This window comes from Solanum stenotomum, chromosome 1 (assembly GCF_019186545.1).
Source record: "Solanum stenotomum isolate F172 chromosome 1, ASM1918654v1, whole genome shotgun sequence".
NCBI lineage: Eukaryota > Viridiplantae > Streptophyta > Magnoliopsida > Solanales > Solanaceae > Solanum > Solanum stenotomum.
The window spans coordinates 75,547,302-75,563,942 of NC_064282.1; the positions used below are offsets into that span (position 1 = coordinate 75,547,302).

At 35.8% G+C, this 16,641-nt stretch overlaps 2 protein-coding genes across 2 annotated transcripts; both read right to left on the reverse strand.

Moving 5' to 3' along the window:
* Positions 1-474: 474 nt before the first annotated feature.
* On the reverse strand, positions 475-5,593 carry LOC125856752 (uncharacterized). The gene is made up of 7 exons (XM_049536375.1): positions 5,254-5,593; positions 4,945-5,186; positions 4,664-4,867; positions 3,672-3,764; positions 3,488-3,596; positions 3,020-3,205; positions 475-563 (listed from the first exon to the last, which is right to left on the reverse strand). The coding sequence occupies exons 1-7, from the start codon at positions 5,591-5,593 to the stop codon at positions 514-516; spliced, it is 1,224 nt and encodes a 407-aa protein (XP_049392332.1). The 3' UTR covers positions 475-513.
* Positions 5,594-5,918: 325 nt separating this feature from the next.
* LOC125856760 (uncharacterized) lies at positions 5,919-9,378 on the reverse strand. Its single transcript, XM_049536387.1, has 2 exons — positions 6,809-9,378; positions 5,919-6,726 (listed from the first exon to the last, which is right to left on the reverse strand). Exons 1-2 carry the CDS (start codon positions 9,376-9,378, stop codon positions 5,919-5,921), a joined length of 3,378 nt encoding a protein of 1,125 aa, XP_049392344.1.
* Positions 9,379-16,641: the final 7,263 nt, after the last annotated feature.

Genomic DNA, 16,641 nt, shown 5'->3' on the forward strand with positions numbered 1-16,641 from the left:
ATAGAGTTTTATGTGACAATTCTTTGTAGGTTGTTGCTACAATTATTTTTACAACTATTTCATTCTATTGCAACGGTTGTTATATGGTAATGCATCAATTTTAAGCTATTATAATTGTTGCTCAATGTCTATTGCTACAGTTATTACGGGGTAATGCAATAATTCTTTACTTTTTGCAACAATTAATATATACATATTGCAACGATTAATATTAGGCTATCCCAACATATATACTATTGGTTCCACATATATTATTAATTTAGCCATTGCAATACTTTTATAACATAAAATACACATAAAAAGATCATGAGAAGAAGTTATATTTCATTACCAAAATTATAATCTAAGATCCATGGTTGGGTACATAATATCGATAAAAGCAAAATATATAAACATTTTACAACCATTCACAAAGGGTGAAATTAATGTACAGATGCACCACACGGTTTTCAATTTTCAAAAATAACAGATTTCCAGAACATAGGTAAAGTTAACATCAACTCAATTCAGCTCCTATGTCAAGTCTTCAGTACTACTTTCATCTCCTTCTTCGATATCATCACCTACATACAATTAATGAAAATACAAAATAATTTAGTAATTTTGTTGCAAAAGTTCAATGACTTCAATGATATATTTTAAAGTTATCACTCTATATCTACAACAAGCATATAAATTCAATAAGCTTCAAATGACATTAAAAAATAGTATAGTTGCAGAAGATATTTGCATACTGCTTCTGGGAATTATTCCATCACTCTTAGTTCAATTCAACAATTACTCAAAACTAATATATTCCTCACTATTAAAATCTTACTTTATTTACAACAAGAAGAATAATGACTATCAGTAAAGCTATTTTCTAACTAATAGAAGAATAATGACCCAACTACAAGAGCAATCAGAACAGTCCACATACAGGAGAAACGTTGGGTTCAAATTGGAGTATGTAGAACTTGTTATGCATGGTGAATCCCCTGTAATTGAGATTGAATTAGAGGATATTAGTTCAGAAATTGCATGCCTATTGGAAGACTGCAGTAGTGTGTTATGTGTTGGGATCCCATCCCCCATTTGAAGTGCTGAAAGGATTCATACACAGGCTTTGGTCCAAGCTAGGAATTAACAAAGTGGCGATGCTCAAGAATGGTATTGTTATAGTTCGATTTGACACTGAAGTAGGGAAGCAAGAGGTGTTGCAAGATGGCATATACCACTTTGACAACAAACCATTTATAGTGAAGGCATGGAATCCTGATATGGAATTTACGAGGGAAGAACTACGCATTGTACCTATTTGGATCAAGCTTCCTGGTCTTGATTTTAAGTATTGGAGTTCGAAAGGACTTAGTAAGATTGGTAGTTTGGTTGGGAAACCTCTAATGGTGGACCATAATACTGAAAGAAAAGTAGGACTGAACTTTGCGAGGCTGCTAGTCGTTGAAGTTGAAATGGACACAATGCTGCCAGAGGTGATCCTGTTCAGGTCGGAAAAGGGTAATTTGATAGAGCAGAAGGTGTTGTATGATTGGAAGCCAACGTTGTGTAAGGTTTGTGATAAATATGGCCATTCAGAAGTGAACTATAGGAATAAGAATACAACTCCAGGCACAAAAAGGGACGAACTGGAAGGAATGGCGACTCGAGTTGGACAAGATATCCAACCTTCAATTGAAGGAATCATTGTTCAGGAGAAAATATCATCTCCAACAAGTGCGTTGGATCCTCATAAGGCGGACATATTATATGAGTCTCAGAATAAGAGTGCAACTAATGTTTGGGTCACACCTCTAAAATCACTGAAGTCTCAAACTAAGCAGCCACTACATGTAGAGAGTAAAAATAATTTTCAGGTACTGAACAAAGAGGGCAAGAGTAAGAAGGCTATCAGTAACAGTGAAGGAATAGTGGGAGGCCATCCTAATCCCAACATTGGGAATGGATAGTTCTCTTTGTTGGAATGTGAGGGGCTCAATGGCCCTAATAAACAAAAGGAGGTGAAACTCCTTTGTAATAATGAAAAAATTGGGCTGGTAGGGTTACTGGAAACAAAAATAAAAGTGGGGAAGATAGATTTGATAGCTCAGAAGATGTTTGCTGGTTGGCCGTTCATTACTAATCTTGCTTCTCATTACAATGGTAGGATTTGGAAAACTTGGAGGCCGGATTACTATACAGTTACACTAATAGAGGCAACATCTCAGTTGATTACTTGCGAAGTGAGAAGTATTTCTCTGCAACAGAGATTTATCATGACAATGGTTTACGCCTATAATACAAAGTAAGGAAGGAAAGAGTTACGGGATTCTCTTATGGCTTACAACGTCGTTTGTCAATTACCTTGGATGATCCTAGGTGTATCGGCCCCTTGTTTGTTTATGGTATTTTATAGTTTACCAAAAAACATAAATGTTACAGCAGTCCAACATACATTAAAATGCTACAACGAGAAAAAAAGGGGAGATCTCCTAAAACAGTGGTTTATAGAATGATGCTAGCTGATACTTGATAACTCATAGCCGACGAGGTTGATCCTAGAACATACTCAGCTAACCAAATGGCCGACAAGGCCACAATCAGAAGAAATAGATAATAAAAAATCAACAAGACTTTACTCAATAGTCCCTTATAACATAAATGTTACAGCAATCCATCAGACATTAAAATGGTACAACAAGAAAAAAAAAGGACATCTCCTAAAACAGTGGTATATAGAATGATGTTAGCTGATACTTAATAACTCATAGCCGTGAGGTTGATCCTAGAAAATACTCAGCTAACTAAATGGCCGACAAGGCCACAATCAAATAAATAGCCGACAAGGCCACAATCAGAATAAATAGCCGACAAGGCCACAATCACAATAAATAGCCGACAAGGTCACAATCAGAATAAATAGCCGACAAGGCCACAATCAGAATAAATAGCCGACAAGGCCACAATCAGAATAAATAGCTGACAAGGCCACAATCAGAATAAATAACCGACAAGGCCACAATCAAAATAAATAGCGACAAACCTTGCTCGGCTGTTTGAGCAGAAGTAGCTTCTCTTGGGGAAGGAACAGACAATGCTGCTAGAATGTTAGGATCAATTAATCCTGCATGCTGAAGTTGTGCAACTACATCTGCAATTACTTCTTGTCGCATAGTTCTCCTTTGTTCTTCCATTTGTTTCTCCATTTTTTGCATCCTTTCTTGCATTTGTTGCACTATATCATTTGTTTCATTCAAAGTTGGTTCAGAATTGTCAACTTTCTTTTTCAAAGTTGTCTTTGTAACCCCCACTCCATATAGTCTTAGACGTCCCGGATGTTCTAGACCCATGACGGCTGAAAATGCATCAACAGACTGACTATTTGTGCTCATTTGCTTTTCAATTTCCTCTATTTCAGCCTAACAAAGCATATCCAACAAGCATTCTTGTAGATTAAAATTTAGAATAAATAATTGGTCTCAGTAAAAAAAAAATATTGACAATATTCGTACAATTTTACTAGTTGTGTTCTCATTCGATGCCTTGTACAAACGACCAGGTTTTCTTCTTCTTGTGACCACAAAGAGCTCCTTAGCGGATACAGATTCCTTTTCTTTTTCCTAGTCACATAAAAATAGATATCAGGAGTTTCTTAAATGATAGGTTAAGACTAGATAATAAATAAGAGAACACACCAATTTACTACGGATTAAAGCAAAACTTTTTTTGCCTGCTGTGTGTGGATTCATCAGCTTTTTCCGGTTCTTAGTATTTGTTTCAGACATTTTCTGCAAATAAATGAACCAATAATGTTAACCAAAAGCATATGGGTGCTACATAATGTACTAGACGAGGTCAATGTCTCAATATTTCTTTTTTAACAAATCCAAGTAAAGAATATGCTTTGTAAGTATGAATGTTATGAAGCTAAAACCAATCTGCAGACCTTAGTTTTGTAAGTTTAAAAGCTTGATTCATAACATCATCAAACATAAATAGAATATGAGTCAAACAAGTGAAAACTTACAACCCAATCACCATAACATTATTATAAAGCTTAGCTTACAGTTGCATAAATATGCCAACATTGAAGTCTCTCTTTAAGGTACTCATAACAATTTGTCAACTTTTTATTCAAACCAATTTAGTGAGCAAAATAGGTTATCACCCCTTAAAATTAGTCATGAGTATGTTTTAAATCATGAGTCAAAAGCACCTAAAAACAGTTTATCCAAAAGGGCACTTAGTTTAGTGAAACCTTGATGCAAATTTCAGCGATCAAACTTAACTAATAAATAAGTTCTTAAGATTTTTTCTTTTTGAGTAAAGAGTTGAACAGGTGACTTTTTATCCTATTACATTTGTATCTTATCAACTTCTAACTGAAATTATTGATTTTAAACTAAAATAAATAAGAAAAACAGTCAGGAACATAAAACTTTGGTTGTTAATCTTAGCTATACAGTGAGATAAGCATAAAAATCTCACTCAATGAACATTCTCTAAGGTTGGAGAAAAATCCTCCGTTTTAGTTGTGACTACCAAACTGGAAGAAGTAACAAGCTGCAACAATATTGCAACAGAGAAGAGAAAGTTAAAGAAAAATAAAATTGCAGCAGCAACTATTTCACAAATGAGATCAGGAGAAGAATAAGCTGGATGTTTCAGATTCTGAACTACATTTTACCTTGAATTTCTCAGACTTCCAATATTTAAGGAGCTCTCTAAACTGACATTCTGGAATATGACCAGGCTTTTTTGCCATTCGAATTTCATCATTGTCATATGGATCGTAATAATTTATCTTCAAGTCACTTCTATGCCTTCTCCAAGCCTCTCGAATTGTTACCAAAGCCCAATCTTTTGCAGCTTCAGGAATAATGTATTTCTCCTACAATTTGGTGTCATTCAGTTCGCCAATTGAAGTAAAATAATTCTACAAGAAATTAAATATTGAAAACTCCAAACCTTAGTGTAATCCCATAAATCCTTTTTAGTATCCATGCTCCTCCAATCAAATATATCAAATGGGCAAAGAGTCGCGTTTCTTGCCAATGTACCTAGGAAGCTACTTAACTCTGTCACAACGTCCTTAGTAGGGCCAACTGGTTGATTTAGCCTATTCAATAAGATCAATTTACGCTCTTTTCGTGCATGTACATTATGCATTTGCGTTTGACCTCTTTTGTTTTTACTGGAAACACCTTCAGCTATAAGAAAATATAAGAAATTAGAATTCATAGATGAATTTAGTAAGTTTCTAAGTTTATATGTTACCTTGTTCTTCAGGTTGTTCACCAGTTGGAGGAGTGACAGAGTTCATTTGCACTTGATCTTCTACAGGTTGCTGCTCACGAGGCTGCTCAAGAGGCTGTTCACGAGACTGCTCAAGAGGCTGCTCCTCTACAGATTGTCCATTAGCTTCAGATTGTGGTGCTACTGGTTGTTTTTCAATTAATTTAAGCAGCTGTCCTTTCTCTGACTCTATAGCTTGAAAAAATTCATTTGTTGTCAATAACCGTCGTTTTTTATTTGCCAAGAATGATAATGATCCAGGTTTAGCATATGTCTTATTTTTTGCTCTTTTGTTTCTTTTTGAAGACTCTTGTTGACTCATGACTATCCAAATCTGTGTAAAAATAAGACAGAAGAAACCTCTTAGTGCAGAATTTTCAAATGTGAATAACAAAAACAATGAATGTAAGAAGAACAAACAACAATAGGATCTGTACTAATATATCTATAGTACCAACATTAGCAAGAAAATATTTCAAAACAAATAAGCAGAAATCAAGCAACTAGCAGTAGCAAATAAGTAGAAATCTAAATAGAGTCCAATCGACATTCATACTTTATATGATGCAACTCAAAAAGGTATTTATTACTCACTACAAAAAATATGAAGAAGAGAATGTATTGAACAAGTTAGGAAAGATCCTTTGTCAATCATCAGCCTCCATCCAATCCCAATCAGTGTCATCAAAGTCATCCTCCTCTTCTGATGTTTGCATAGTTACATCTTCTGAATGTTGTGCAAGGGCAGACAGATCAATGATATCAACAGGGAGATCTTCTCTCGACCATCTAACATCTACATCGAGTACTCTTTCTGATGAACCAATGTCATCGTTAGTCTCTCTCCAAAATGTTTCTTCAATATTAGGACAATTCTCTTCCTCCAAATCATACAAATCCACTGGAACTTTATGTCTTGCATAATATACATTTTTCTCAATTGGGTCTTCCACATAAAAAACTTGATGCACTTGAGATGCTAGTACAAAAGGATCATTCGTGCTGCATTTTTTATTGAAGTATACGCGAGTCAATCCATATTCATCAACTTCATTATGAAACCAATCACATCTAAAAAGTACAACACTAAAGCAACCCCAATAATCAATCTCAATGATATCCTGAATAATTCCATAATAGATAACCATTCCATCGATAGGATTTTGGTCCCTAGCGCTAGCAAAACTATCTGTTGTTGCTGACAAAGTCACTCCACTATTTTGAGTCTTGCAAGGGACATCCCGTGTCTTTGTATGAAATCTATATCCATTAATGAAATATCCAGTATATCTTTTAGCCACAAAATTAGGCCCTTTAGCTAGCCATCTTAAATGATTGGACACTTCAATATTTTTAACTTTATCCCTAAACCAATCACTGAATTCTCTACTGTGGATTTGTGCTTTTACCCATGCATTTCCTCTAGTACGATTATCAATTAAATTCTTATGTTCCCTGCAAGAATGATATGCAATTTAATCAATCTAACCTTATTAATGGAATTTAAATTTAAAAGCAAATGACTATTTTATCTTACTTGATGAATGTCTCTACTTTTTCATCTCCAGTATTGAACAAAGCATATCGATGAGCTTCAAACCACTCATTATGCTCCATGTTAAAAGTCTTGCCTTTCCTTTTATTCATACTTCCAATTGGATGACCTGTCTTAGGAAATAAAGGTGAAGCATCACCTTCCCCTGTTTGAATGTCCTCATCATCCTCGGTTTGATACCTACTAAATGTTGTCTTCACCATATCAGGTAGGTATCTCGAAATAAAGGTCAAACACTCTATAGCTGAAAAACCCTCTACTATTGCCCCTTCTGGATTTTTTCGATTACGAACAAGCCCCTTGAAGTCACACATAGTTCTTTCAGTAGAATACATCCAACGCAAATGAGTCGGGCCTCCAAGCTTAATTTCATCCACTAAATGGATAGGCAAATGTGTCATTATATCAAAAAAGGATGGAGGAAAAATCTTTTCAAGCTCACATTCTATATCTATGATTTCAGCCTTCAGCTTATCAAGATCGATTCTTCTAATAACCTTACTACATATGGCTCTAAAATAATTCCCCAACCTTATTAAGATCAAAGACACATTCTTGGGCAACACTTTTCTAACAGCAACCTGGATCAAGTAATGTAATATAAAATGAGCATCATGGCTTTTGTAACCTGATACTTTCATATCTTCAATTTGCACACGACTTGATATATTAGAGGCAAATCCTTTTGGTAATTTGGCATCTTTTAAAACAGTGCAAAATAACCTTTTCTCATCTGGTTTCATAGAGAAACAAGCTTTAGCCAAATGAATATTTCCAGTATCACAATCTTTTACCGGTTGAAGCTCTTTGCGTATCCCCATCTCATGCAAGTCATAGCGAGAATTTATATGATCTTTGGACTTTCCAAGTATATCCAATAAAGTCCCAAGCAAACTGTCACAAATATTTTTCTCTATGTGCATCACATCAAGATTATGCCTCAATTTGTTTGTTGCCCAATACGGCAACTCAAAAAATATGGATTTTTTTTTCCATGGACCATCATTCTTTCGTTTTCTTTTCTTTTGGCCCTTTCCAAAAACATTATTGAATTCACGAAGTTCTTCAAGAATTTGTACGCCTGATAAAGGAGTAGGTGCAACTTTATGCTCCTCTTTACCATTAAAGGATTTTTTATCTCTTCTATATGGATGATCATGAGGCAAAAATGCTCGATGACCCAAATAACACATCTTATGACTATGTTTGAGATATTGGGAATAAGTGTTATGATTACAAGTGGGGCATGCCCATTTCCCTTTGGTACTCCATCCGGAAAGCATTGCCAATGCTGGAAAATCACTAATTGTCCACAATAAAGCTGCACGCATCATAAATGTTTGATTAGTTACAATATCATATGTTTCCACTCCCACTTCCCATAGTTCCTTCAACTCTGCAATCAGTGGTTGTAAGTATACATCAATATCATTTCCAGGAGACGATGGACCTGGAATAATCATTGACAACATTATATACTCCGATTTCATGCAAATCCATGGTGATAAGTTATAATTCATCAACATAACCGGCCATGTGCTATGGGAAATGCTCATAGTTCGAAATGGATTAAAACCATCACTTGAAAGACCCAATCTAACGTTACGAGAATCACTAGCAAAGTCAGGGTGCAAGGAATCAAAATCCTTCCAAGCTTCTCCATCAGCAGGATGTCTTAAATTTCCATCTTTGGGTCGTTCAGTATCATGCCATCTCATAGCTACAGATGTTTCAGAACACATGAATATCCTCTGAAGCCTAGGCTTTAAAGGAAAGTACCTTAAAACCTTTGCTGGAATTTTAGTGACCTTATTAGTCAAGTCATCACGAACATTCTTCCATCTAGAAGATCCACACACTGAGCACTTGTCTAACTTTGCAGTGTCATTCCAGAATAACATGCAATCGTTAGTACATGCATGAATTTTTTCATAATGAAGACCCAAATCTTTTATCACCTTTTTTGCCTTGTAGAAAGACTCAGGTATCTGAGCAAAGGGAAATGCCTCTTTTATCAAGTCTAACAAATCTGAAAAGGCTACATTACTCAACTTGTGAATGCATTTAAACAAGTATAATCGAATGGTGAAATTCAACTTAGAAAAGTTCTTACACCCCGGATACAACTCTTGTTTCCCTTCTTCCACTAATTTAAAGAATCTCTTTGCATCTTCAGATAGTCCCTCTCTTACTCCTTCATGCCTCAAGTCATCTGCGACATTTCTAAAAGTATCTTGAAGTAGTTTATCAATACCGTCTTGCCTGTCGAAATTTTCATCATCATTGGTTGGATGTGGCGTATTTCTTGAGGAAAACCCTTCTCCGTGAAAAACCCATTTGGTGTATCCATGAACAAATCCATGACAAATCAAGTGATCCTCCACCACATTTCGACAATGCCAATAACGATTAAAGCATTTCTTACAAGGACATAATATTTCATCTCCTTGGGAAGCTCGTTCAAATGCCTTATCTAGGAAATCATTAACTCCATGGATATACTCATCGGTGGATCTTCGGAGATCCATCCAACTTTTATCTCCAACATCCATTAAATATCCTATGTTACATGAGTAAAACATTAAAGAAAACAATTCATTAGTACAAGCAGTATCAAGAGAACTTTACCTTTCAAAGTTTCAAGATATTCTTTACCTTTTTGTTTCTAACAAAATCACAATTGTAAATGATCTAATTTAGGTCATTAGGTAATTGAAATTTAGTTACATAACCTATATTTTACTTGATAGTTTAATTCCTCAATTTATTCTATAGTACTTTGCAGGTACTGCTTTACTACACAGAAGAAGAATTATTATAGATAATAAGGTAAAAGTCATTCACAAAAATGGTAGAAAATGTCCTAATGAGATCATTTTAGATCACTTTAAACTATTAACCAAACATCAATACATATAAAAGTATCTCAGGGTAGTACTGATCCTAGAGCTAATGAACAACAGTAGAATAAATCTAGTGACTTGTCTATTGAGTGGTTTTTAACAATTGGAGTCTTTATCTTTTATCATCTTTTAAAGATTTTATTTATTACATGATATGTTACCTTTTCAAAAGTATATATATTATTTCAAATAAGCACCCAATTCTAGATATTATTTGAAATGTGGGTGTCTTATTTTCCTGAAATAAAATTTTGAATGCCATCAAACTATAAATGGCAGATTGATATCACAGGGGACACAACATCTTGACTGCATCTGCTACATATTTAGTCACAGCAACTACGATAATATTCAGTGAACTCACTAGATTGAGGAAAGGAGAAATGATCTGGAACACTAGTAGGCTGCATAGACGAAGAGTTATATTATGCTTGGCCTTTTCAGAAGTTTCCACAACAAAATAAAATGTTCCACTTAAAGGGGATGTGAAGTTTCTATCCCTTAGAGGACAGAGATGTCGAAAACGTACTTCTCATCAGTCATAAAACTAGAGAAATAACTAGAGTCATAAAGTGATGAAACAGATGCACACACTGTCGTTTGCCAGAACGTGAAAGCTTAGGAACATGAAATTTTTCCAGCACATAAACATACTAGAACAGTCATTACGTAGATACTATAAAAAAGTAAAAGAGATAACATGAGTAATAGGTTTCAACATCCAAAATCCAATAAAATGGAGTTTTCACCAACTGTTTTATATATATTCCCCATCAGTTGAAAAAAATGTTTTGTTCAACTTAACTTATCATCTATGACAGTAGCTATATCAGTAAACTTTGAAAACATTCATAATGATATGAAAATTAAAGTTCACAATAATAACTTCAAACTTTCGACCAATGAGAAATTTTAGTTCACATAGATAGATCAAACTCAAAATGCAATTCATAATACTCAAAGCCCTAGGACAAAATCAACTACAAATTAGCAGTTATTTCATACAAACAAAACCCAGCTTTTCAATGATTTTCACAGATTTATCAAATCTTCACAAAATTTGAGTTACAAAGTCTAAAATACAAATGGAGTATATCAAACAGACCTAAATCAGAACAAATAACAAACATTTCAACAAACCCATTTGTTATTCTTTAAGATTATTTTAGAAGCCCTTCAATGAAATTTCTGATTTTGGAATATAGTACATGTATAACAAAATAGAGTCAATGAGGACTTAGAAATCACCTTAAGAACAGTACACCTTCATATGCAGAAGCTTAATGTTGAAGAAGACTACTTTTGGAGAAGAAGACCACTGAAGATGAACACTTCACACCGGAGAAGAAGACAACTGTAGGAGAAGGAACTGATTCTTCATCGAAGCTCCAAGTTTACTGTCGAAGAAGACCACTTTAGGAGTCACCGAAGTTCTGAAATTTTAGGGCAAACTCGTGCTTTTACTGTCAAAGAAGACCACTGTTGGAGTCACCGGAGTTCTGGAATTTTAGGGAAAACTCGTGCTTTTGCTATCGAAGAAGACCGCTGTAGGACTCACCGGAGCTCTGGAATTTTAGGGCTAACTCATGCTTTGATTTTGATTATTAGAGAAATGAAATGGGTATTTGGGAATGTATTTTGAGCTCTTATTTCACTGAAATAAGAAAAGTGCGGGTCAGCTAAATTTGTGGAGGGAAATTAATTTTTTACGCATAAAATTCGCGGGTTTGGCAAAAAAATTTTTAATTTTCACTTAAACGAACTGTTGCCACAGAGGTTTTTTTGCCACGGTTAATAAGTATGTGGCCATAGATAATCTATCGTGACGATTATATAGATGATACCATGGTTTATAGTAAGAATGGTTCTATTAGATCTAAGCATATATCCCAACGGTCATAATTGTTGCAACACATACTCTATTGCCACGGTTGTAAAATTGTTGCTGAATAAGCGTTGCATTAGGTCAAATTTCTAGTAGTGAGTTGATTCCAACACTCTAAGGTACATCTAAACATCATGAAATCATCCAATACACGAGATCATGAACCTTAAATGCATAATCCAATTCAAGGAAAGTTAAGATCAAAGTCTAAGAAGTCAAGAGTCAAGAGTCAATTCTAGAAGTTAAGAAGCAAGTCAAAGCAAAGTTTCCTGAAGTTTTCAAAAGTCTTTAACAATGTTTTAAATTCATTTTAAGACTCAAGTTTTCAAGTTAAGCAAAGAGTAAAGAGTTGAGTTCATTTCTCAAAAAGCTATTAGGGAACTAAGTATTCCCAAAGAAGTTTATAAATGTTTTCACAATTGAGCAAGAAAAGGGAACATCGATTCCAAGAGAGCATTTGGGCTAAGCTTTGAGTAATTATTTCAACCTCAAGAATGAGTTATGTTTTTAAACATATGAGCTAAGTTTATTTTTGGGAGTAGTATTGAGCACCGGTATGGGGATACGAGATCATATTAACTCAAATCTCTATAAACCATGTAGCCATCATGGGTATTAATGGGTCATACTTTTTAGATAATCACATAAATTAAGCTAGGGGATCCACTAAGTTAAGTAGGTTCTATATGACGGCAAAGTATAGGACCGTTCTGGCAGCATGTCAAAAGGTATCACCACTTAGGCTCATAGTGGTGGTTGTCGGTTAGAGAAATTCCCACCTAAACTATATTACTTTGTGTATGAGTAAAGTTGAGTTTGTTATCGCATTTTCTTAATGAACTAAGTTGATTTTACAGTTTTATAAAGCTTTGCATATAATGCATGTGTTTCATTGCTTTATTCTGAGTTGAGTTTATTCATGAGTTGAGAAGAGCCAAGGTAAGTGTTTTCTTCATATTCCTTTCAAGCCTATATTTTGTTTTGTCATTCCAACTCGCATACTCGTACATTCAATGTATTGATGCCAGTTGGCTTGCACCTTCTTATGATGCAGACACATGTAACCAAGATCAACATCCAGCGCCTCGTTAATCCAGCTTGAGCATTCAATGTCTGTTGGTGAGCCTTCTTGCATTCCGGAGGACTTCTTTATTTTCTTTCTACTCTTTCAGATGTTAGCATGAGCAGGGGTCCTGTCCCGACATCTCTCTTTGGTTTAGAGGCTTCATAGTCAGTTACTAGTCAGACGTCTTTACATTATCAGTTTATATGTTAAGACTTGAGTTGCCATTTTGGCCAAGTTGAAAGTTAACCATTAAACATTTTGAGTTATTTCACTAAAGTTATTTGAGTAAGTTCATTTGATTATAGTAAAATGTTTAAAATATTTCGCTGAGTTAGTAAGCCAGACCAAGGGTTCACTTAGGGCCATCAATGGTCTTCGAGTGCCGACCATGTCCAGGGTGTAGGCTCGGGGCATGACAATCTTGTTATCAGAGCACATACTTTAAGAGTCCTAGGGAGTCTAGGAAGCCGTTTCTGCAGAGTCCTAGTTATCGGTGTGAAGCGCTCCACATCTATAATTAGGAGGCTGCAACACTAGGAAATTACCCCACTTCTTTCACACTCTTTTCCTGCATTAGAGTTTGACCTTTAAAAAGTTTCTTCTAATTCATGCTTGCGCGTGTTTTCAGATATTCATGCCTCCACGAAGAGCTGTCAGAGGTCATCCTGCGAGATGCAATGTTTGACCACAAGAGCAAGAGTTACCCAATGCACCTGAAGTGCAACCTCAAGGAGAAGTCACCAATGCTGAGTTTGGTGAGGCTTTCCGGATGTTGAGCCAAGCTGTGACTAACCAGGTCGGGCAGCAAAGAGGAGCTCAAAAAGAAGAGGTTGACACTTCAAGGATTCGTGAGTTCTTGAGGATGAACCCTCCAAGTTTCACGGGTTTCAGCGCTGCAGAGGATCCAGAGAACTTCATTGAAAGAAGTGAAAAAGGTGTTCGATGTGATGCATGTTACTGATACTNGTTACCCAATGCACCTGAAGTGCAACCTCAAGGAGAAGTCACCAATGCTGAGTTCGGTGAGGCTTTCCTGATGTTGAGCCAAGTGTGACTAACCAGGTCGGGCAGGAAAGAGGAGCTCGAAAAGAAGAGGTTGACACTTCAAGGATTCGTGAGTTCTTGAGGATGAACCCTCCAAGTTTCACGGGTTTCAGCGCTGCAGAGGATCCAGAGAACTTCATTGAAAGAAGTGAAAAAGGTGTTCGATGTGATGCATGTTACTGATACTGTGAGAGTTGAGCTAGCTGCATATCAGACGCAAAATGTTGCTAGGACCTGGTTTGATCAGTGGATAGGGGGTAGAGCTGAGGATGCACTACCTGCGAGTTGGGCTAGTTTTGAGGAAGCTTTCTTGAGGCGTTTCTTTCCCCGAGAACTGAAAGAGGCCAAGGTACGTGAGTTCCTCACACTTAATCAGGATTCTCTAGGTGTTCATTAATATGGGTTGAAGTTCACCCAACTATCCTGTTATGCTCCAGATATGGTTAAGGACATGAGAAGTACACACATATTCTTTGTTTTGAGATAGAGTAAATAAAGAAGTTGTCTAGTTCGTTCAAACTTAGTAAACAACTATGACAAACATGAATTCACAACTACATTTTAATACAAAAACAAGAGGAAAAGAAGCAGGAATTATGGAAGAACTAATGCTTAAGATTCGCAACACAAAAGAAACTACTAACAAGAACAAGCATCAAGTAATACAAAGATTCGACTTCATGATTTCTTGACATGAATTCTAACGATAAAATAAATAAATAAACAGATTTGAGTTAGATTTTTACCTTCCACGGGGCAGTGAACTGAAGCTTTGAGGTCTTAGATCCACCACTCCCTTATCAATACTGAAACGAGATTTAAAAACATGTGTAAACCGAAATAGAATAATAGTAGGTGGAGTCTTTTCCCAAGTCCTAAAACTTGTCTTAAAACGTGGTCGTTTGTTGAAGAGTCGAAAGGGTATTTATGGATGAAAAAAACTGATTTTTGAGCGGGAATTGAATCTTTCAAATTTTGAACTTCAGTCAAGACTCTCCATTCAAACTCGAACGTTTGAGAATAGGACAAAATCATTCTTCATGTGGTTGAGACAGAGAAAGCGTGATTTACTTCAGATTATACTTGAAAAAGGGGAAGATTTTTTTGTACTTTCGATTTAGACAATCTTGAAGCATGAAATGAGAAAGAGAAGATGGAGACACGCCTGAAATTTTCCATGTTTGCACGAAAATTAAAAATCTACCTTCAATAAAAAAAATTGAAAAGGATACGTTCTACATTTGATTCCTTTGATAGGGGGTTGGTTGAAGAAATTGTAGAAAGGGTGGTTTCATCATCATTCAAAGAATTAATAAATGTTCGATTAAGGTATCTAAAAATATTTAAGTTAGTTTATTAATTTATTGTTTACTTACCAATCGATTTTGTAGTTTCAAAATTCTTAATGATATAGGAAGTCAACAATCAGTCTATGGGAAGTTGTCGCTGCAAGAGGTTTACATTAGTCCATTCATACACTTAAATGATGTGACGAACATATCATTCAACACTTTCATGGACAAATGCGTAGACTGTGGAAATAAAGAAGCCATGTATCGGAAAGGGGACTCTACTTCCACCTTCACATTCAACATACTTTATTGAAAAATACTAATAAAATGGTTTGCCTTATTTAATGTTATGGCATGTTGTGGTGTAATGATCTAATTCCGTCTTTAGGGAAAAGCCAATGGGGAAAGAAGTGGACCAGAAAAAACTTTTGAGTAGTAACTTGAAATTTCCTAGCCTAGTCCAGATTTGGATGAAATCGGAGTCAGGTGAGTCTAGTGAAATCTGGTAATTAATTAGAAGTGTAATAATAAAAGTGATTGTGTGAGTGGATAGCTAAGACGTTAAGGAACCCATACGACTTTACAGAATTGAATTCGGGTGAGTAGAACTCACAAAATCGATCTTAGCGTGAACAGTATTTTTTGAGCGTCGTTGGTTAAAGGTGTGTTGTGAAATGGGGGTCTTGGAGTTATTAAAATATCTCACTAGTTCCGTGCAATTCACTTGGATGAGAATTATGCCGCCAAGGCAGGGCTGCTGTAACGGGGTGAGGACCACTGTTCGACGCGACTTAAGGTCGTAAATAAATCCCAAAACGTCTTTATTTTGCACTTTTCAACTTTGAGAGCTAAGGAACAACCCCAGATGAGTTCTTGACCATTTTTCACCATTCTTGAGGCTAAAGGTAAGGTTTTAACTCCCCGAATCCATTTTTCGATCCGTAGAACATAGTTTCTTGGGTAATTATCATTGGGGGAAAGGTTTTGATCTGAAGTTAATGATGGAAAAAGCCGTAATTTGGGTATTGGGATCTTGTGTTGGGCTAGGGTTGATAATGTTGATTATAATCCGGGTAATTAGGCCTCGTTTATTGATCCTTGTGTTAATTGTATGTTTTTAGACCACGAACAAGCGGGAAGAATCTGGAAAGGGAAGATTCAAATGTCTTAGGGGATTCAGATTCGAGGTAGGTGATGGTTGTGATTTCATGTTGGTGTGATATATGTTTGTAAATGCTCATTATAATGCATGTATGTATGCGAATGTTGCATTATTGATCTCCCTAATCATAAATGAGGATAATTGAATAATTGTATGCCATGAATCACCTCTTATTGTATGATTGTGAGAATATACATTGTGATTGTGGTTTGTTGAATGGATTGGTTGCCACGTTCCGGCATAAACATGGGATCGGTTGCCACGTTCCAGCATAAACATGGGATCGTTTGCCACATTTCGGCATAAATATGGGATCGGTTGCCACGTTCCGACATAAACATTGGATCAGGTACCACGTTCCAGTATGCTAACAGTTTGGGTGTGGGTTCCATGAGAGGACAATTGAATTGGGTTCCGTGAGAGGACGATTGAATTGTGTTGTGTATCTAATTGTGATGATTAT